Source organism: Saccostrea cucullata, unplaced genomic scaffold (assembly GCF_032062105.1).
Source record: "Saccostrea cucullata isolate Sc308-1 unplaced genomic scaffold, CSIRO_AGI_Scuc_v1 ctg634, whole genome shotgun sequence".
Lineage (NCBI taxonomy): Eukaryota > Metazoa > Mollusca > Bivalvia > Ostreida > Ostreidae > Saccostrea > Saccostrea cuccullata.
In genome coordinates, this window is record NW_026932503.1 from 10061 (window position 1) to 33826 (window position 23766).

The following is a 23766-nucleotide window of genomic DNA, read 5'->3' on the forward strand; positions in this document are numbered from 1 at the left end:
TCGAACAGACCAAAATTGATGTATTTTTCAATATTGCTTTACAAATTTGGTCTTAACTGGTTTAGAGATTGATCCAAATATCCATCTTACAGCTGATTGAAAATTAGACTAAAGTCTAAGTCTAAGTCTAGACTTAAGTCTAAGTCTGTTTCATGATCTTGGGGACTGGTTTACTTGAAGAAGCAAAGTATGAATAACCATAACTGAGATACCAAATCTTTGTATGATTTTTTTAAGGTAAACTTATGTTGAACTACCTCAAAGGAAACTATTTTCAAGAATAAACAAGATGTGTTTGTGAAACACTATGCGCCCGGCGGAAACAAAGTTCAAAAAATCTATTTTTAGCATGCTGGTCACAGTCAAGGTCACAAGGTCATTGACCTTGGTGTCATTTGAAAGAACTTAATCGGTGGAGTATGCATACCAAAAATGAAGTCCCTATCTTCAAGGGTTCAAAAGTTATGGCAAAAAATGTAAAAAGCTATTTTTAGCATATAGGTCACAGTCAAGGTCACAAGATCATTGACCTTGCCGTCGTTTGAAAGGACTTTATTAGTGGAGTAAGTAAACCAAATATGAAGTCCCTATCTCCTATGGTTCAAAAGTTATGACAAACTGTGGAAAAAGCTATTTTTAGCATTTAGGTCACAGTCAAGATCACAAGGTCATTGACCTTGATGTCATTTGAAAGAACTTTATTAGTGAAGTATGCATACCAAATATGAAGTCTCTATCTCTTATGGTTCAAAAGTTATGGCGAAGGTTAAATTTGACAACAGACAGACAAACAGATAAACAGACAGGACAAAAACAATATACGCCCGGGATCTATCGATCCGGACGCATAAAAAATATTATTCCTTGTGATTAATAATCAGGACTTCTACACTTCTACTTCTGTTATGAGCTCAGGTTAATAAAAACTGTTATTTCATGATTTGTTTTTAATTTTCATGTTTTTTAAGTTTTAACTTTAATATATCTTCAGTCCATTAAAGGTTAAAGGACGACCTCCAACTGGGACCACTAAAGTGATTTCCGACATGTCTTTCAGTAGGATGAGATCGGACAAACACCACGTCTCCCTGATTGACCACCACCACCCCTGTTGTAGTTCTTACGTTTGTTGCACCCTTGGCCGTCGCGACCATGGCCCCAACAGCATTGGAGTTGACAACAACTTGCAAAAAAATAACACCGCCCAAATTACAGTAAAGGTTCCATGTAAACACATACACACCATGCTGTGGAGTGGTGAATGTTCCAGAGTGTGGATTAATTGTAATCATAAGTCAGATTAATTGTATGTTTTTGAAATGACTGATTATTTCCTTCTTTTATATCATTTCACTTTGACAAACAGACTTTAATTTCCAACTTCTAGACAGAGTAGTTAATTTAACTTCATAAAAAAGAGACTACTTTCAAAGGTTATTTTATTGTGTAGAGAATAAAATACTTTAGCAGGGTAGTTCAACATTGCTGTTATAAAATTTAAATGTTTGACTGATATCCAGGAAGAATAGAGCCATTTCCTTGAATTCATTTTATTGGATTTGTAAACATATATGATTATTTTTGAAAAATGAATATTTTTTTTGTAGAAGACACCATATTGATTGTCGAGAATCACGACCACTCTCACCACAAGCGGCGCCACCGGGGACACTGCTTCAATCAGACGAGCTGTAACAATCAAACTAGCAACACCACCACCACCACCACCAATAACATACAGGAGGAGCGAGCAAAGAAAAGTCAAGACAGGCGAAACTACTACCTCGACTTAGCCGGGATTGAGCACAATGCCCACACCCAGTCCACGCAAAACATTAACAACAGCACGGGACAATCAGCTAGGATCGAAGACAGTGTAATTTCCCCGCGATCTAAAAGTCAGGATACCAAGAAATGTGATAACATCCAGCGAGAAACACAGAGAATCAAACAACAGCATTTAGACAGTGCTAAGACAGAACATTCGAGGTCAAGGTCATTTGATCCCCAGGAAACAGAGACAAGGTCACCCAAAGGGCATCACAAAGGGTCACCGCACAAACACGGACGATTTCGGCAAGTGAGCTTGCCCATGCATGTTCCCGATTCAATGTCCCACTATCACAGGCGACATCGCCATAGAGACAAGGATCATGACCTGGCCATGCAGCAAGTGGCGGAATGGATTGAACGAGAACACGCGTGTGATGTGGATGGGGACAAAATAGTGGTTCAGAAGCATGAACAACATTACATTTACGAACATCACTATCATCATCACTATCATCATTACTATGAAGCATGAAAGATCAAAGGTCATTGAAATCCATTATTTTTGTTGAATCTTTTCTAGAGTTTAATTTAAGAATTGTCAGATTTGTTGATATCTTTTTTTTCTTTCATTTTAAGGAAACACATTTATCTGTTGATTGTATAGCCCTTTGATAATGCTCAGGGTCGGGGGGGGGGGTATAACTGGCCAATTGAATTGTAACTGTTTATTTATTTTTTTGTGATACACAATTTTTTCCTTGTCTATTTTTCAGTGTAAATAAATGTGTAAAAAATACTCAGTCTGTCATGTATGTTAGTTAACTGTATACATTTTCCTTGTCATGGGGAATTCCATCTTCGCTAGCCAAGGGTTTCTGATACGCTACTCTCCTCATAAACCCTTGGCCTACGGTGTTCATAGAAATTGGGATTTTTTTCCAGAGATCTGATTAGATTTCAGTACACCCAGGTCGACCAATCAGCAATTGTTTTTTGTAAATGACGATATTTGCGTTCGGGATACATCTTCACTCTTTAATCTCGGAAATGAAAAACGCAAGTAAACAACGATCCGTAAGATAACATTCAATTCTATGAATAGCCATGGTGTCATCCAATATCTTCTAAATATGTGATTAAGAATCTATATTGAAGCTTCAGATTTGTTCTATAAATAATGAATAAACATAACTCAATTACTGCTTCTTAATTATTCTTGAAAAAAAATTTTATTTAATTTTTTTTAACATGTGTCTTTATTTCTGGTGATGACGCAATCTGTGCGTACCTGATAGATTCGAGATCACGTGACGGAAAACAATCCCGTCTTTTGCCTTCGCCGTATGCCAAGGGTTTATGAGGAGAGTAGCGTATCAGAAACCCTTGGCTAGCGAAGATGGGGGAATTCATCTCTGCTTCATTGTATTGTATGCTCATTTTTTCAGGTTTAATAATCATTAATCATCAAACTTTCATATTATAGTTTCAAAAAAGGCATTTGCAAATCACTTTTATTTCATTTAAATTATTTGAATGCATGTATATATTATACATGTTTTGAGTTCAGCAAGTATTTAATTAAAACAAAAATGGCTGAAGGGTTTGTACTATTTGAAACCTATTATTTAATTTTTTTTTTGGAAACAATCAGATCTGTTTGAGATAGACAGCAATGTGTGTATCTGTAAAATGTATTGAATGTCTGGATATGAATGAGGAAAAAAACCTGATTTCTGATAGATATATTCATTCTCCCATAAAGTTGCTAAAATTAATATTCTTATCTACGTTCTATGTCTGGTTTTAGATAAAAGATTCACTGTTTTAAAGGTTTTACGTTTAATTTTTTTTTCTTCTGATTTTTCATGGAAAATGAGGTTTACAATATATACTTCCTGGATAGCCAAATTGTACTCTTTTTCCCCTGAAATAAATGATTTTGATGGAAGAAATGTCCCTGAAATACACATTTTTGGGGGGAGGTGGGGGTTAAATCCTTTAGATAAAAACCTTTGGCATTGATTTTAATTTGAAAAAATCATGAAATTACAAAAAAATGTCAATTTTACATGGTTAACTGGTTTGAATTGTGTTTGTTTGGAATATGTAAGAGAGAATGACTGCTTTTAATAGACCAGACAATGAGATTGAATTGTCCAAATTCTACCTCAGTTATTGAATCGTAATGTGCTTCAAATGTGTTGATTAAGAAACCCTGCATGTTTTATTTTGTTCAACTTTTGAATCTCGATATGTTTTTTCAACCCCTTTTATTACAGGTTCGATTTTGTTTCAAAGCAATAATATGAATAGATTTATCAAAGTAACTGAATTAAAAAGGATTTAAATTCAAATTATTTTTTAGAAAATATTCCCTTTTCTGTGTGAAGAAGCATATTCTTTTATGAAAGATATGATTTTTTGTTAAGACACCAATGGTATTGTTATATACTAGTATGTCCCATTTTGTGGAAATGTTGAAGTAAAAATATGAAATAAAAGTTCACAACATTATTTAACCTTTTTTTCTATTTCTTAGAAGGTAATGAATCAGAGAAATATTGTTGCAATCTAGACAATATTTCTAATATTCTTGTTTCTGATATCATGTATCAAACAAAATGTATTTGTAAAGTTATGCTACAAGCCTCAACACAATTGTCAAATACATGTATATATGGGTCGAAGTTTATCAAGCATTGAAAATACAGCATAAATTAAAAATTTTCTTTACAATTATAATCATTTCCTTGTTTCTGGGTCCTACATGTAAGTGTCACTAAGGGGGTCATAACTATCAAAATCGAAAATCAATCTTGTAACCTTTTAAGGTCCATTTTGCCTTTCATTAACTATATACAAGGTGTAGACAAGAAGAGCTCAGCTAACTGTTTGCTGTAACAATTATTTTTAAAATGTTTAATCTGAAATTAATGAAACTTGATGCACAAGTAAACTACAACAAGATACACAATTCCTTTGATTTATGTACTAATATACATTTATTGACTAAGTACAAGGGCAACATGCGTTTTGTCGGACCCAAGAATCAAACTGTCTGCTAGACATTAGGCAGACAGTTTGGTTCGAGGGTCGACAAAACGCGCATTTCCTGAGAACATAGTCAATAAATGTTTTGTTATACCTGATTATTATTATTTATTTATTTTTATTCACGGTTTAAAAAGAAAAAAATTACTGTTCATATATTTTGATGAGACCTCATACATCAGCAAAGCTTTGTGAGAAGAAATGACATTTAATGACTTTGACCTTCCCTTGACCTTTAACATTACATTTGAGGATTTTTTTTAATCTTCATATAAAAAAAAATAATATAATGGAAAAGCAATTTAGCTGTGACTTTTTTTTTAAAACTTGGACTTCATTTTTCATTTTAAAGTTATTGTAAGTTTTTCATTTTCATTTTAAAGTTATTGTAAGTTATGTACATGTATGTTCTAGACATTTTCATTCTTGTTGACCGATACTTATTGATGATCAATGATAATTATTAAAGTTTGCCCCTATTTCAATTTCACATTTCCCCTTTAGTTTATCGTTAGTTTCCATAAAAATTTACTTTAGCAAACTCCACCCATCAATAAATCTCTGTTATATTAACATATACATCTCCGCGATGCTTCATACCTAAACTTATCAGACTATAAACCATCGAAACAAAGTACATGTATACTGAAAATGAGAGAGAGAGAGAGAGAGAGAGAGAGAGAGGATACAAAAGGAAAATTGTCCGTAGAAATTTAATGCCTCACTAGGGTTCAAATGCTCTAACAGAGATTTATTGATGGGTGGAGTTTGCTAAAGTAAATTTTTATGGAAACTAATGATAAACTAAAGGGGGAAATGTGAAATTGAAATGCGCTTCATTGTAATTGAATTGAATATGAAAATATCATAAAATTCTATCATTTAGTTTTTAAATAAATACATTTATTAAATTGAACACTTAGAAGTTTTGTTAAATGTATATTGAAACATTATTTTAGAAAGATCAAATTTTGAAGGTTTCTGAAAGTTTAGTATATGTATTTACCTGACCCTAGCTAGAATCCAGTGGCGACTGTATTATTTACCAACCGCAACTGAAGTCAAGTAACAGCTTTTTAAAAAGCTTGCCTGGCTAAATCAATCAATATCTGTAAGATGAGGGCATCATTAAAAAATTGTTTGTTTGGATTTGCCGCCTGAAGGGTTTCAGACATAGGAGGGAGGGAAATTATTTTTGTTTTTTTTTTTTTTAATTGAAGATAAATTTTAAATATTTGATAAATATCTCAGTACACAGTAAATACATTTTTTGACTTAAAAAAAAGTATTTACCATCAACAACAAAAAAAAAACTAATTTTACATAGATCTGACACTATATTTCAGTATTTTGTATGATGCATGTGATACAAGTTTTGGCCAAAAAATTGATTAAATAAAGAACAAATCTTTCTACTTTTGGTCAATAAATTTTTTTCAGAAGGAGGCATTTCAATGAGGCGGGAGGCAATTCCAAACAAACTATAATTTTATTTTGGTCTGAGTGATAAACCTTTTGAGCAATACTTTTGCATGTGGGCTTAAGGTTCATAAACCCTCTGCTCACTCATATAAAATGTTGCTTAAACCATAATGATTTTCCAAAAGAAATGTATTTTATGAGTTAAATACAAACAACTATAGTATAGCTTGCGGGGCAAAATTGGACAAAAAAGACACTTCAACTTTGCAAACCTATACAGAAATAATAGACATTTATGTCATTAAGAGTTATCTCTCTTAGCAGAGTATCGATGAACCTTAAAATATGCATATGTCCTTACTATTATATATTTTGAGAGCCTTATGTAAATGATCCTTGATTTTATTTAACTTGTAGAAGAATCATCTCTACACTGCATACTAGAGAGTTGAACATTATTCGGGGGGGGGGGGTCTGTTGTAGGGGTGGGGTCTGCCCTTGGATCTAAATTGATTTCAAGCTACATTGTAACGCGTTTTATAAAATCTGTTGTCAAATTATGCATTATGCACAACACAATAGTAACATTTTAAAAGATGGGTGTAATTGAATGTACACATTTTCTCCCCTGAAGTAAATAGTGGTGTGTACATTAATGTTTTTTTTTCCTTAAAAGGGGGGGGGTTCCATTATCACATTTTGAGAATGAAATAAAGTCAAGGTTTAGGCCTTCGTGGAAAAAAATCTGCACTGCTTTCAAACAAATTGTGTGGATCTGAACAGAGACATATAATAGATCATGCATCTGGAGAACATGACGTTGAATTGCGTTATTCATTAGTATTGGACTAGTTCATTTATGGATTAAACCAACAGCGGGATCGGGAAACAAATTAGAAAATCATTTCTTTAGTGTTGCATGTCTATATATATATACTGATATATACGATCTGTTGTTTAAAGGAATGAGATAAAATTTGTAAATAGAATTTTGAAGCATTCAAGGAAGGTTAAAGGTTAATTTCATGGAAGTTAGCACACCCATTCGTACAATAGAACACTCCAAAGAAATGGCGCGAAGATAGATTACTGCATTTGGCGCGAAAAGAGCGACTCACCCCTTTCGTAGAAATAAATGGACTGATCCAGTAGTATAGAAATGCAGAAAAAGTATAATCTTCACTCATTATTTGACAGACTACACCTCAAATAATACAACACTTAAGCTATAAGCCAGGCTAGCTTAGTGGGAGCAGTTGGCATTTATTTAATAATAATTCATAACAAACAGGCATACATTATTGTGTATGTGATCAATGAAGTACTGCAATGTTTTGGTTAACTATATCTTACATGCTATGCATTATACCCCTATCAAAGACATTAAAAACCGCCCAGGAAAAAACCATAGACGAGTAACTATGGAAAACCTGTGTCCGTCGCTATGTAAATAATGCCTCAAGGGAGAATGCCGGACGTGCATTCGGAGCAGTACTTGGTATGCATAAACACTGTTTATGTACATGTACAATAAAGCAAAATCAAAATATATGACAATATTACATATATATAATATATTACATATATCAACGTATTAATTTGAATATAGATATAAACAAAAACACGTGTGTGTTCTGCGGAGCACTGGCTTAGAATGATCCAACACCTCACAAAATACCACCTTCTCATTGGCCTTCCTTTGGCCACGCCTACCATAAACAGGCATTTCCAATAAAATACGTTTCTATCATACAATGTTTTCTCGCTATTCTACGAAACGCGGGAAAACTTTAGTATACACGACATGTTGAAACGGGGAATCACATGGAATCTCCATGCAAAAAGAGTAACGCAAGTAAACACTGCAGTTTTTAGCATCATTAATATCATTCTTTTTCTGAAAACTGTTTTTTTAATGCAGGTAAAGAATTCCAATGTAAATCAGCTCACACAAAATCTAGCTCTCTAGGTATGATCTATTAGTTTCGGATCTTGGAAATATCAATCCTTATACAACCTGACACCGTGACGTCAGGCAAATATGCCTGTAAACAGTAGTCATTTTTTATTTTTACTTCTTCCTTGTTTAGTAGGGTATTTAAAATATGTGTGTCTCAATAATCAATTTATTGCATGTCCATTCACTTTACATAAAGAAAAAAAGTGTCTTTTTTACTGTAATCATGCAAAACAAAGACGCATGAACTTTAAAACCCCTTGCAAAGGTATTCAATGTACATCTTGTTTAGCTTAGATTTTCAAATGTACATTGAATACCTTTGCAAGGGGTTTTAAAATTCATGTGTCTTTGTTTTGCCTAGAGAGCTAGATTTTGTGTGAGCTGATTTACATTGGAATTCTTTACCTGCATTAAAAAAAAAACAGTTTTCAGAAAAAGAATGATATTAATGATGCTAAAAACTGCAGTGTTTACTTGCGTTACTCTTTTTGCATGGAGATTCCATGTGATTCCCCGTTTCAACATGTCGTGTATACTAAAGTTTTCCCGCGTTTCGTAGAATAGCGAGAAAACATTGTATGATAGAAACGTATTTTATTGGAAATGCCTGTTTATGGTAGGCGTGGCCAAAGGAAGGCCAATGAGAAGGTGGTATTTTGTGAGGTGTTGGATCATTCTAAGCCAGTGCTCCGCAGAACACACACGTGTTTTTGTTTATATCTATATTCAAATTAATACGTTGATATATGTAATATATTATATATATGTAATATTGTCATATATTTTGATTTTGCTTTATTGTACATGTACATAAACAGTGTTTATGCATACCAAGTACTGCTCCGAATGCACGTCCGGCATTCTCCCTTGAGGCATTATTTACATAGCGACGGACACAGGTTTTCCATAGTTACTCGTCTATGGTTTTTTCCTGGGCGGTTTTTAATGTCTTTGATAGGGGTATAATGCATAGCATGTAAGATATAGTTAACCAAAACATTGCAGTACTTCATTGATCACATACACAATAATGTATGCCTGTTTGTTATGAATTGTTATTAAATAAATGCCAGCTGCTCCCACTAAGCTAGCCTGGCTTACAGCTTAAGTGTTGTATTATTTGAGGTGTAGTCTGTCAAATAATGAGTGATTATACTTTTTCTGCATTTCTATACTACTGGATCAGTCCATTTATTTCTACGAAAGGGGTGAGTCGCTCTTTTCGCGCCAAATGCAGTAATCTATCTTCGCGCCATTTCTTTGGAGTGTTCTATTGTACGAATGGGTGTGCTAACTTCCATGAAATTAAATTAACCTTTAACCTTCTTCGAATGCTTCAAAATTCTATTTACAACTTTTATCTCATTCCTTTAAACAACAGATCGTATATATCAGTATATATACCGTATAAGTGGAAATTTTAGCGAGATGCAAATTTAGCGATTTCTCCTTAAAAAATGGTAATTTATTTTTAGCGAGAGGTAATTTTAGCGATTTTAAAATGCTTACTAAAGAAGCTATTACAAATAAAATGCAATTAATTTTTAGCGATATTTAATTTTAGCGATCTCGGGACCCTCGCTAATAATGCCAAAATTAAATCCTCGCTAAAATTTCTACTTATACGGTATATAGACATGCAACACTAAAGAAATGATTTTCTAATTTGTTTCCCGATCCCGCTGTTGGTTTAATCCATAAATGAACTAGTCCAATACTAATGAATAACGCAATTCAACGTCATGTTCTCCAGATGCATGATCTATTATATGTCTCTGTTCAGATCCACACAATTTGTATGAAAGCAGTGCAGATTTTTTTCCACGAAGGCCTAAACCTTGACTTTATTTCATTCTCAAAATATGATAGTGGAACTCCCCCCCCCCATTTTAGGAAAAAAAACATTAATGTACACACCACTATTTACTTCAGGGGAGAAAATACACTCCAACAAAATGTGTACATTCAATTACACCCATCTTTTAAAATGTTACTATTGTGTTGTGCATAATGCATAATTTGACAACAGATTTTATAAAACGCGTTACAATGTAGCTTGAAATCAATTTAGATCCAAGGGCAGACCATCCCTACAACAGAACCCCCCCCCCCCCGAATAATGTTCAACTCTTTAGTATGCAGTGTAGAGATGATTCTTCTACAAGTTAAATAAAATCAAGGATCATTTACACAAGGTTCTCAAAATATATAATAGTAAGGATATATTTTAAGGTTCATCGATACTCTGCTAAGAGAGATAACTCTTAATGACATAAATGTCTATTATTTCTGTATAGGTTTGCAAAGTTGAAGTGTCTTTTTTGTCCAATTTTGCCCCGCAAGCTATACTATAGTTGTTTGTATTTAACTCATAAAATACATTTCTTTTGGAAAATCATTAAGGTTCAAGCAACATTTTATATGAGTGAGCAGAGGGTTTATGAACCTTAAGCCCACATGCAAAAGTATTGCTCAAAAGGTTTATCACTCAGACCAAAATAAAATTATAGTTTGTTTGGAATTGCCTCCCGCCTCATTGAAATGCCCCCTCCTGAAAAAAATTTATTGACCAAAAGTAGAAAGATTTGTTCTTTATTTAATCAATTTTTTGGCCAAAACTTGTATCACATGCATCATACAAAATACTGAAATATAGTGTCAGATCTATGTAAAATTAGTTTTTTTTTTTTTTGTTGTTGTTGATGGTAGAAACTTTTTTTTAAAGTCAAAAAATGTATTTACTGTGTACTGAGATATTTATCAAATATTTAAAATTTATCTTCAATTAAAAAAAAAAATAATTTCCCTCCCTCCCTCCTATGTCTGAAACCCTTCAGGCGGCAAATCCAAACAAACAATTTTTTAATGATGCCCTCATCTTACAGATATTGATTGATTTAGTCAGGCAAGCTTTTTAAAAAGCTGTTACTTGACTTCAGTTGCGGTTGGTAAATAATACAGTCGCCACTGGATTCTAGCTAGGGTCAGGTAAATACATATACTAAACTTTCAGAAACCTTCAAAATTTGATCTTTCTAGAATAATGTTTCAATATACATTTAACAAATGTTCATTTTAATAAATGTATTTATTTAAAAACTAAATGATAGAATTTTATGATATGCTCATATTCAATTCAATTCGATGAAGCGCATTGAAGTGGTATTTTATTCCATTCGGACGAAACGTTCTGAGTCATGTTTTGAACGTCATTTATATTATCGTTTTACTAACAGCGTGACAGTTTGCTTGATAGGGCGTGCTAAAATTTCATATGCAGATTATCATTTTACTCATCGATTGGATGTTTGATTTCAATGGAATCAATAATATTTGCATATGAAACACAGAACCCAGCAATACCACTGACAAAACTGACCAATTGTATGGAATAAACAACAATTACTTGTGAACGTAAAAAGCAAGTTTTACTTCCTCTCATGATGATATTGATAGCTACAATGAAGCGCATTGAAGTGGTAAAATTTTCCGTTTGGATGGAACGTTCTGATCTATCTTAAGACACGCCCATTTCTTTAGAAAGGAAAAATCGGTCAAATGATTCAATCGAATACCTGTAGAACAGGTATTCCAAAAATATAATAGCCAATCAAATTGACAGTCCACATAAACAGCGAGTGAGCACGTATTCGACTGATACATGTGTTATGCTAACTCCAATAAACATGATAAAATCATAATTACCTACAAATTCGTTGCAATGCGTGTTTTACAAAAGCGGGGACTCTATACATATTTTTTTCTTATTTAAAAATCTTGAATTTAGTGTAACTTATGTTGCTTGTCGCGGAAAGTGGGGTGTCCTGAAAGATTACGACGAATACTTCTTTCTCGTTTTTAAAGAAATGGGCGTGTCGTTATGTTATAATTGACGGTCAAAACATGACTCAGAACGTTTCAGCCAAATGGAAAATTTTACCACTTCAATGCGCTTCATTGTACCTATAGTACAACAGTAGCAGAGTAGCCTTAATAATTCCATTCTTTAAACCTTCTTATACGTATTCAAAAACCCATCCGGTCAAATCACAACAAATATAATACATGCTTTTGGGGGGACAGAAAACGGGCTTTGACTGACCACGTGTTGCTCCTGACTACAAATGCAAACATTTAATGTGATTGGCCAGCATTAACGGGGTATTGTTGTATTTCGAGTTTCATATGCAAATTTGTATTGATTTCATAGATCCAATCGATGAGTGAATGATAACAAAGTTTTAGCACGCCCCAACAAGCAAACTGTCACACTGTTTGTAAAATGATAATAACATAACGACACGCCCATTTCTTTAGAAACGATTAAGGAATATTCGTCGTAATGTTTTAGGATACTTTCCGCGACAAGCAACGTGAGTTACACTGAAATGAAGATTTTTGAATAAGAAAGAGCTATGTAAAGAGTTTCGCTTATGTTAAACACGCATTGCAACAATTTTGTACATGATTATAATTTTATCATGTTTATTGGAGTTAGCATAGCATATGTATCAGTCGAACACGTCCTTACTCGGTGTTTATGTAGACCGTCAATTTGATTGGCTATTATATTTATGAAATACCTGTTCTACAGGTATTCGATTGCTTCATTTGGCCGATTTTTCTTTTTTAAAGAAATGGGCGTGTCTAAAGATAGATCAAAACGTTCCATCCAAGCAGAAAATTTTACCACTTCAATGCGCTTTTTTTTTAACCTGGTTAACTAAATTTGTTATTGTCCTGCACCCCGTCCAATAAGTTACCTGTAGGTGTCCAATAAGATTCAACTTATTGGACAGGTACAAGGAACGTTAAAATGAGAACAAAGGAGGGGGGCGCAAATAAGTAAACAGCACTTAAAAGGCAATGACAAATCAAACAATTTAATATGAACAATGTAGGAAATTAGTAGGCTTAAATGTTAAAATTTCACAAAAAATCCTATTAAAAATAGCACAAATAATCCAGTGAATTGAATATATCAGATTCATTATTGAAGACGCATCCTTGGTTCCGATCATAAATTTCCTATATTCACCGTTCATTTCTAAATAATAGATTCATTTCACGATGATTGATCCACGGTACATGTATAGAATCCAATGGACACAAAAAGTGAATGAGAAGCATGTGTTTTCTTACACACAACCTTGGGGTTTTTTTTGTTTATTGAAAAATCTATATTTCCGCATTTAGCACAAAATTTAGCTCACGAAATTCCAACGGAATCTGTAATTTCGTCCGGTGATTTATGACCATTTGTCCACCTAGTCCTGTAACGTTTGAGCGAGTATCTGTCGTTGTTTTAAGGAGTGACTAGCGTAAAATCCTTCCGAGTTCGAAACCTGCACATAAAAGAGAAAGTGTTTAAAAAATATATCAGAAATAATCTTCCAATTTCAAAGAAAATGCTTGAACAGTTGTTGGAGTAAAATCCTTCAAATCCTATTGCTTTACAAAAATTACCTGTTAACAGGTTAACGGAAACTGTTTCTTGCAAATTCCGAAACATAGGAACAAATATCCGGATTTCACAGTAAAAACTTGAACATCTTGGTGTAATAAAAAAAAAGGCATCATCAAAACACCTTTTTTGATTTTTTTTTTCAAAATTAAAATGTACGTCGTCATCCGTGGTCGTTACGTTGTAAAATGAATAAATTGTAGAGAATTTAGAAGAACTGACTTTTACGCATGCGTAGTATATATAAAAAATGTCGCAATGCGGATAAATAAGACTAAACAAAGTTAATGTTCATATTTATCGATATTAAAGACCTCTCGATGATTCCTACTATTAATAAAGACAGAAGGAATTTTAAACCAAATCTGGTTTTCTTTGGCCTAACTTGATGAACAGTGCCAGGTATAGTCATCCAAGCAGAACGAAACCTTACCTGTGGCTGTCCAATAAGTTAACAATGGAGGTGTTCGACAGTGGTGAAATGTTTTAAATAATGGATATATGCCGAATAGTGTTCTATATGTAAAATTATCAGACTGATAATTTTACATATAGAATAGTATGAGGCATATATCTTACTTAAAACATTGCCATTTAAATGTCCAAAAGCTACCTGGAGGAGTCCGATAATAACACAATGGGAGTTTAAGCATCAATTGTTTTTTACCCGTCTAATAAGTAGACAAAGGAAAAGAGATAGTAAAAACAGTGAGTGAACTCTTGTTTCATTTCATTCATTCAATGGCAGTCGTTTAGATAAGCAGGACAGGGGTCCGGTGGGGAAGGATTTCCTTTTTTATTTTGGAACATTTTTATTTATTTTGTGCATAAATTGACCTGATACAATTTTTTATGGTGAAATTATTACCGTCACCATGGAAAGTAAAAATGCAGACTTTCATTCTGGAGTTTTAGTTTATATAATGGAAATTCTCAGGTTTTACAAGTGCATGCAGCCATTTGGAAACAATCCTTATAAAATAGATTTGCCGATAATTTCTCAAAAATGGATTTAAATTTGCTGATTTAAAGTGCTGTATTAAAAACACTTATAAGATGAGAAGTATTAATTTTGAGGATGGTTAAAACTCGATTTTTTCATGGATTTGCTATTTTGTAGCTATTAAATTTCCTTGCGATTGCATTCCCCAATTTTTTCCTTTTTTTGGGGGGGGGGGGTGGACATATTTAGTTTATTCCACTCTTCTTTTTTATTTGAATACCGTCCGATTTTGTTATCATTGCCGTCCGATAATATATGTATTATCAGACTGGTAATTATTATTATCGGACGGCTACAGGTAAATTTTTAGACTACAAGAACAAACGCGTGACGTCACAGCAATGTTTTTAAAAACAAATACGCCTATTTACATCCGCTGAATATTTTCTCCTTTATTTCTTAAGAAAACCCATTGCGTTAACCGCTGCATGAACTACAGTCGGCATGTCGCCTGTACAGATTTCTTGATCAGTGGCTATTCCATCAATGAAACGTATAAAGACGTTCGCATCATTAATACAATAATTAATCTTTTTGATCCTACTTTAAATGATTATTTAACAGGTCGGAGAGAATACTCGAAATCGGGTATTATCCGTGAAATCGCGTATAATACTCGATATTAGGGTATCGTTGAATCCGCGAAATCGGGTATTCCGTGCAACTTTCTATAAAAACTAAAGAATAAAGCAACGGCGCATTATGCCAGTAACTGTTACTTGTACATCAATATCTTGTGGATTTATTTTTATTAAACCTAATTCATAAGGTTCTCAAATAACTTTAAAATCACACAACAAACACTGCTGGGGTAACAAAGAGGACACAGTGGCGTTATCATTTTTCAATTTAATTTCTAAAAACAAATAACTACACTTCGTTTGTCTTTATTTCCCATTAAAGTATTCCATATACTTAATTTTCTAATTTGTGCACTATTCCTAAAACGTGAAATTTTAAAGAAATTAAACGACTAACGCCGTGTTATGTATTTTTACTGAAAAATGTATGGCGTCCCTTTCTCGTGAAATATAAATTACTCCTAACAGTTAGAGAGTACAGTATAATCGAGTCATAATTGTATATCTCCGCCATTATAGAATATGAACGTTATTATAAAGAAGAAAATAAAATGATATGAAATAAATACGCACAGGAAAACAGTTTGAAAATAGCTAATTGAAGCGGAGTATCTTTTTTATGTCAATTTAGCATGACATGTTTAATTCAAAGACACCGTAAATTTTTTGGTTGCATTTTAATCGATAAAAATATACTATTTTACCTTTATTTTATGCATTTTGTGAAAATTGAGAGCGAGAAGTCATATGAACAGGATTTTCGTGTTTTTTGAAGAGAGGGGGGGTTATAAATAAAAGTCAAATGTGTACATCTTTTCATGAAGTTAAAATACATTGAATTTCTCAATATAGATCGAGGTACAGTCATATTGATATATGAATAACATGGTCAAGTTTTCACATTTCTTATAGTTTTTACATTTATGAAAATGTTAATGAACAATCTGAAATAATGGAGTGTTCAATTGCCTTGGAAACTCTTGTCTTACTTTTTGGGAATATAATTCCTCATCGGACATTAAAATTTCATAAAAATCGTAGCCATTTCCTTTCTTTATCATAGGCGTCGGAACCGGGGGGGGGGGGGGGGCTAGGGGGGCTTAGCCCCCCCCCACTTTTTTCCAAATATATACTTAGTATATACATTGAACCTTGTTACATAGGTAAAGCCCCCCCCCCCCCCCCCCACTTTCCACAGACACCTCGCAGTATAGGCTAAAAATGGGTAAATTTTTGGTGTTTTGGATAAAAATTTAGGTACTAAAGTTCGAACCTACCCCCCCCCCCCCCCACTCTTCCTTACGATTAAAAATATATGACCGAGTTTAACCGACCGTGACATTCAAAGAGAGGTCTTTTAGACACATGTATAACCCAGTCGAGGTTGTTTTGTCAGAGATGGTCAAGAAGCATTTAGCCCCCCCCCCCTCCCTTTTGAAGTCGTCAGGAAATGGTAAAATATTGATGACTTAGCGAAATTAAACGATCAACAGTTATCATGGTTATGTTCTCTCATAAATTGTATTCCTGAAGCTATCACTGTCTCTGCTAAAATTTTGAAGACATATTCTGCAAATATGTTTGAATGATAAATAAAAAAGAAAAGATTTTCAAAAAAAGAGAAAGAGGGTTCTTTTAGCCGAAATTTTAGACATTTTTATCATTACATTATATATACATTCAAAAATAAATTTGATTTTATGCACAAGATGAATGTGAAAGTAATTAATTACGCATAATTAGATAGAATAGACAATCTCTTGTTTATACATGGCATCATATCTGGTGTGTGAAATGTGTTTCCGTATAATTTGATTTATTTACAAATTGTTCATGTTTGTCGTGTTGATGTGGAATTATTATAAATTCCCGAATTCTGATACTTTACAATTCTGTTGTGTTGGGAATGAACATTAGGAAGATGCATATACTTTCAACATAAGGTAAAATATAAAGCAAATCGAACGCCTTTTTGTGTGCAGATCATGAAATGTACTGAGCTCCACGGGTATTTATTGTCCCGAGCGCATTAATCTTGAAATCCAAATTCTTACTTGGCTAGTGATATCTTTAGAAAACATGTGTATCTAGATGAAAGTTAACTCGGCAACATGCGCCATCCCATTCTTTAAGTTTTATTAGGTGTTTACACCTACTATACCCGATTTCGCGGATTCAACGATACCCTAATATCGAGTATTATACGCGATTTCACGGATAATACCCGATTTCGAGTATTCTCTCCGACCTGTTTAAGGTATCCGATCCATATTAGCCTCAGATTCAATGGAATTGAATGCAATTGAACGCGGGTTATGTATTTTTTCTGCAACAGCTGCTTCCGTTAATTCCAATAATAACAAACAATGAAAGCATTTTATTGTTTAATAAATCTCTATTTTGTGGGGTGTGCTTTGTGTAATCATCATCTTTTTTAGATCATTGTCAATCTTTTAATCTGATTTAACCAAAAGCAAAACAAAACAAACATGAAAACATTGATGTAACCATCAAAGTATCCTTGGGTAGGGTAAAGGTAATTCAAGTTTGTTCATATCAATGGCCAAGCCCTCTTCCAAGGGGAGATAATTATGAATTCGTGAAAAATTATCGGCATCTTTAAAAATCTTCTTCTCAAGAACCACTGGGCCAGTAAAGATGAAGGAGAAGGTATTCATAGGCTTTAAACCTGTTGCCCAATCTATTCAGTTTATACTGAATAAAAATTGTTTAATTCAAAGATAAAACTCATGTGAAAGCATCCTTAGGTAGTGTAAATTCAAGTTTCTTCAAGCCATGACCATGGGGGTAGGGTGGGGCAATAATGGGGATCAAAGTTAAACATAAGAATACATAATGTAAAATCTTTAAAAATCTTTTTCTCAAGAACCACTGGACCAGGAATGATAAAACTCATGTGGAAGTATTTTCATGTAGTGTAGATTCAAGTTTATTCAAAGCAAGACCCCAGGGGGTTGGTCGGGGCCACAATGGGGGATCAAAGTTTAACATAAGAATACATTGGAAAAGTCTTAAAAATCTTCTACTCAAGAACCACTGGACCAGAAAATAAGAAACTGATGTGGAAGCATTGTCAGGTAGTGTAGATTCAAGTTTCAACAAATCAAAAGCAAATCTACTGATGTTGATTTAAACATTTTCCGGACATTTCTGTTGTTTTAATGGATGGAATTTTCATCAAGCTCAACGTCACATGCTGCTTTGATTCATATAATTATATACATGTATATGCTTTTTGCGAGATGATGCCAACCTTTATTTATAGTAAAATTCTATTTTTAAGATCCCTAATTCCAGTTATGGACAGACATATCTATGTCCAGCCAGACCCGAACATCCAAAGAGAGGAGGACCAACATATTCATGACCAATCTGACCCCAACATCCATAGACAGGAGGGCCAACATATTCATGCCCAGTCAGACCCCAACATCGAGAGCCAGGAAGGCCAACATATTCATGCCCAGCCAGACCCCAACATCCATAGACAGGAGGGCCAACATATTCATGACCAATCTGACCCCAACATCCATAGACAGGAGGGCCAACATATTCATGCCCAGTCAGACCCCAACATCTATAGCCAGGAGGGCCAACATATTAATGCAAGACAGGACCCTAACATCTGTGGCAATGCAGACCCACATATTCGGGCCCAGGAGTTGATACCATGCGACCTGTGTAAGTCTAAAGTGGTACAGGTTTACTGCAATACATGCCATGTAAAACTATGCAATGCCTGTATTGGTGAACACATTGCATCTGAAGAATTTATGAATATTCATAAAATTGTTCGATATATATATCGAAAATCAACTCTACTTTGTCATCAGTGTACCTCCCATGACAAAAAACATTGTGAGATTTGCTGTAACCAATGTGATATGCCTGCTTGCAGCACTTGCATTGCATCTGGATATCAATTTTCGAAACTTTTGGAAGTTTTGGATGAAAGAAAGGAAAAGAACATCAAAAAGAAAAAGGAATTCAAGGATGTAATACTTCCAACATACCAAAATATTGCACTTAATGTACAAAATATGAAAAAACGTTTGGAAAAAGCATGTGGACATGGCACAATATCTGTAACAAAACATGCAGAGGAACAGCAAATAAAAGATCATTTCCGTATGCCGACAGATGAAAAGATAGAAGATTTATGGAAACAACTAAAGCAGACCATGATGTCGACAGATGCAGAAATGGAAGATGTAATGAAACCACGAAAGCAGACCACGATGCTGACAGATGCAGAAATGGAAGATGCAATAAAACAACTAAAGCAGACCAAGACGCTGATAGATAAGGAGTATTATAAGCTTTCCATGGACTTAATCAGATCATACATGTCCAGGTATGAACAGGGTAAACGAAAAAGGAATCAAAAGGATTAACTGCACACATATTTTGGAAAGCCTTTGTCCGTTATTCTTCATAAAAAATCTCATCTTCGATTTCTATGGATTCCTTTCTTGACGAACAAATTATTTTTTTTTTTGAGAGAGAGAATTGGTGTTAATCAGATGTAGATACTTATAAAATAAAGAGAAATTTTAGAAAATTTGAAATATAATTTTTTTTCAAAAGGAATGACTGCAAACGTTCATTTTTTTCAATATTAATTTATACAACCATCCTCATAGTTATTTTAAGTGTAGTCTTGTAGACGGGTATGTGTAAAACATGAAACGAGAAACAAGAAACGAGAAATCAGAAAAGAGAAACAACAGAATTTAAAAAAAAAAAGAATAACCTAAAAATGTCAACCAAGGGGACAGCTTTTGCTGTGCTTTCATTTTCTTAGAAAACAGATGCCGTGTGAAACATCAGCGATGTTGCACTGCTAAACCCATAAAGCCATGGCAGATTTAATTAGATATCAGCTGAAAGAACATGATTTAATAGCTCACCTCAAATTATTATCTGATCTGAATAAACAAAACATTAAACAATTTCACAGTATTTATAAATAATATATTCATACATATGATATATGTATAAATGTTAAAAAAACATTTATATGAAAATGATGAACATGATGCACTAGTATATATATTACAAGTAACAGCTTTTCAAAAAAGCTTGCCTGACTTAATCAATCAATATCTGTAAGAGAAGTGAAAAACCTTTTGAGCAATACTTTTTGTGTTTGAAATATGTCTTTTTATTTGATAACCTTGTAAAAATATTTAATTATTTAACTTGTAAAAGAACGATGCCTTTGCTGCATTCAGAAGAGTTGTTAACAGAATGGTTAATGTATGTGGGTTTTCTGCCAATCGCAACTCCTCGGGCCTTATCTAGGGAAGACGACCACAAATGTATTGTTAATTTATACGCCTTGACACCCCCCCTTTTTTTCAAAAACTGAGAAATAAAAGCATGGATGATGTATATAGGCCTATTTTCTGTGGAATATGTAGTTAACTTTATTCAATGTAATGATATTATCTAAAATATACTATAGAAGGGACTTCTAACTCCGTTTTTACTATGAACAGGAAATGTATAAATTTTTAACATCCGATGATGTCGATACATTCGATTTTGTTTTTCGACCTCTGACGAAAAGACCCGCGATGATGCGATTGACTTTCCTGCAAGTAGATTGATCTACCCCTGGATCTAAATTTAAAGCTACACCTATTCTGAAATCTGTTGCCAATTCATTCATTGTGAACATTTTAGAGAATGGATATAACTAAATACATATATGTTGTAGGAAAGCATTTTCTTCAATGAAGTATACAGTAGTAGTTGTGATCATTGATCTTTTTTTCTGTAAAGTGGGTACTATAATTTTTTGAGAACGAAATAGGTAAAACCAACATTTACGCCTTCGTGGAAAAAAATTCCAAGATTTCACAAAGGTAATTTCTTTCGTCAAATCGTCTGGAATCTGGTTGAACTGCGTCGATCGAAATCGTTTGTGGTGATTGGACTAGTCCATTAAGATATGGAATAAACCAACAGAGGGGAAACAAATTAAAGAAACCATTTCTTTTGTTTTGCATGTCCATATTCTGATACATACGATTCATATGTTGTTTTAGGTAATAAGATAAAATTTGTAGATAGAATTTCTGAATCATAAGAGGATGGAGGTTACAATAACAAACTTTACTTAATTCCATGGAAGTTAGCACCCCCATTCATACAATAGAACAATCGAAGAAAAGGCGCGAATATCGCTTACTCGTGACATTTGGCGCGAAAAGAGCGATTCACCCCTTTTGTAGAATATAAATGGACTGATCCAGTAGTATAGAAATGCAGAAAAAAAAGATACACGGACAAGTTGAAACGGTAAATCACATGGAATAATCTGTTTCATGCAAACACAGAAAATTAAATACTGCATTATTTTGCATCAGTAAAATCATTGTTTCCCTGAAAAAATTTTCTTTTAAAATGCAGGTAAAAGATTTCCAATGTAAATCAGCTTGCACAAAATCTAGCTCTCTGGGTATGATCTATTAGTTTCGGGTCAAGCAATTATCAATCCTTATACAGCCTGACGCCGTGACGTCAGGCAATTATGTTAAAAATGTAATCAGGAAAGCTATATCTTATAACATTAACAATAAATTTCACCTACAATATTATAAGAATTACTAAATAACAAATGTAATATGGTGGGATATCAAAGAACAAAATATCAATGACTCTTTTTAATCCTTTTCTTTTCAAAGTATGAGATGTTAAAAAGTTCAGTCCCAGTTTTTCTTTTAATAGTGTTTTATGATCAGTTTGTAATAATGATTTAATATTTTGTGTCACGATAACTGTTTCTGCATTAATTAAATGTTTCATCTCTTTTTAAAATACACGTTGGGTTCACATGATTATGTACAAATTTCCTCTTTAAAGACATTTTTAATTGACCATACTATTTGACATAATTTCTGAATTCCTTTTAGGACAATACAATTTCATTTTGTGGACAAGGGGTATCCGTTGTAGAAATTCGAAAAAAAAATTTCCACAACCATAACACACCATTATTTTTGTATTTTTAGAATCCTAAAAATGTACTTGTTTTCTGTATCAATTGGAAATGGATCACACACAGTAATATCGTCTGATAATCTCAAATCCGGTTTTTCCTTTTCCATCTTGCTATTTCATTTGTTTTTTTTTCCAGCTGACTTAGGTAATTGTGAATTTATGGATGAAGTCAGATTGCTACTACTGTTTGTTGACTTTTTACCTCTGAATTGCACAAAATTTTTTAACTTTCCAATTATTTCACCAATAGCATCTGTATGGTGACATATTTTGTGAAGCTCATATATATGACATTTACATAAAATATATGCCTGTCTTTGAATTAGATTCTACAGAATAACACTTTCTAGGGTTTGAGAGACTTGAAACTTTACGTGCGGATGGATACTCTGGGATGTACATTATTGTATGTTCTTTCTGCTGCAAGGTTTTTGATTTTTCCCAGATATCCTCCAAGATAGTTTCCTGAACATCAGTAATACCAGAGTCATTCAGTGAACAACTACTATTCTGAAGAATCTGTCCTTGTTCTCAAACATGCAAATTTGGTTGGGAATTTTTTTTGCATAGAACTACATGTTCAAGTACTCTTATTCAAATTTTCTTGCTCTGAGATACTCTTATTTGAATTTTCTACAATATTAGAATTCAAAACTTTTGCTATATGTTTTTTTTCCGTTCGGTTGGCCCCAAGTGGACCACACTGACAAGGGCACTTCAAACTTTTTGTAAGAATCTTTAAATTTCCTTGCTACACAATAGCAATTAAAATTTGATTTTCCTTTGTACTCACATACTGCTTAAGTTCTCTGATAAAGCTAGGAAGTGGTTGGTTTTTTCTTCACACTCTCTGTAGAGCACTATTCACACTTTCATTGTCATTAGTAGTGTAGACTTCAAAATTGCGTTTCACTCCCTCGGTTCTTACTGTTTGTATCATGTGATGCTTAAATGTATGTGACAAATGTTTTTAAACCAAGGCCAAAATCCCAAAACAAGATATTCCCAATTTTCTTGTGATATTGATCAAATTTAATATGGGTAAAACAGTCTACTAATCCAAGAACTTTTGTTGTAAAATCAGAGATGCTTCCAAATTAGCACTTTTTTTAATGTTGTGATGCACCTATATCTTGCAGCTTTCTAGGTATGTTGTTCTTAAAAAGATTGGAAATACGTTATATCTATAGTTAAGTAAAACCTGAACGAAGTCTTAAAAGTCAGATTCCCCATTGCTTTTATTTGAAACGTTAAATATATAAAAGAAAAAAAAACCGAAAATCCACCGAAGATGCCATATATGGAATCCCTAAAAATGCTTTATCCTGAAACTGGAATTGGTTCCTCTCATAAATGTTCCTCAATGTCATAATAGTATTCGAATTGCTTCTCGCTGTATTAGATATATTGTCCATTGCTAGTTTTTATATTCTTTTTGATTTATTTTGTAATTGTGTGTGTGGTGGGGGGATATCACATTATT

The 23766-nt window shown here is 33.4% G+C and overlaps 1 protein-coding gene across 1 annotated transcript; it reads left to right on the plus strand.

The window, feature by feature from the left end:
- Positions 1 to 1607: 1607 nt before the first annotated feature.
- On the plus strand, positions 1608 to 2305 carry LOC134235281 (protein naked cuticle homolog 2-like; the record flags this gene model as incomplete). The annotated part of the gene is made up of 1 exon (XM_062717404.1): positions 1608 to 2305. A coding segment is annotated over one exon (698 nt), but the record flags the coding sequence as incomplete, so codon positions are not given.
- Positions 2306 to 23766: the final 21461 nt, after the last annotated feature.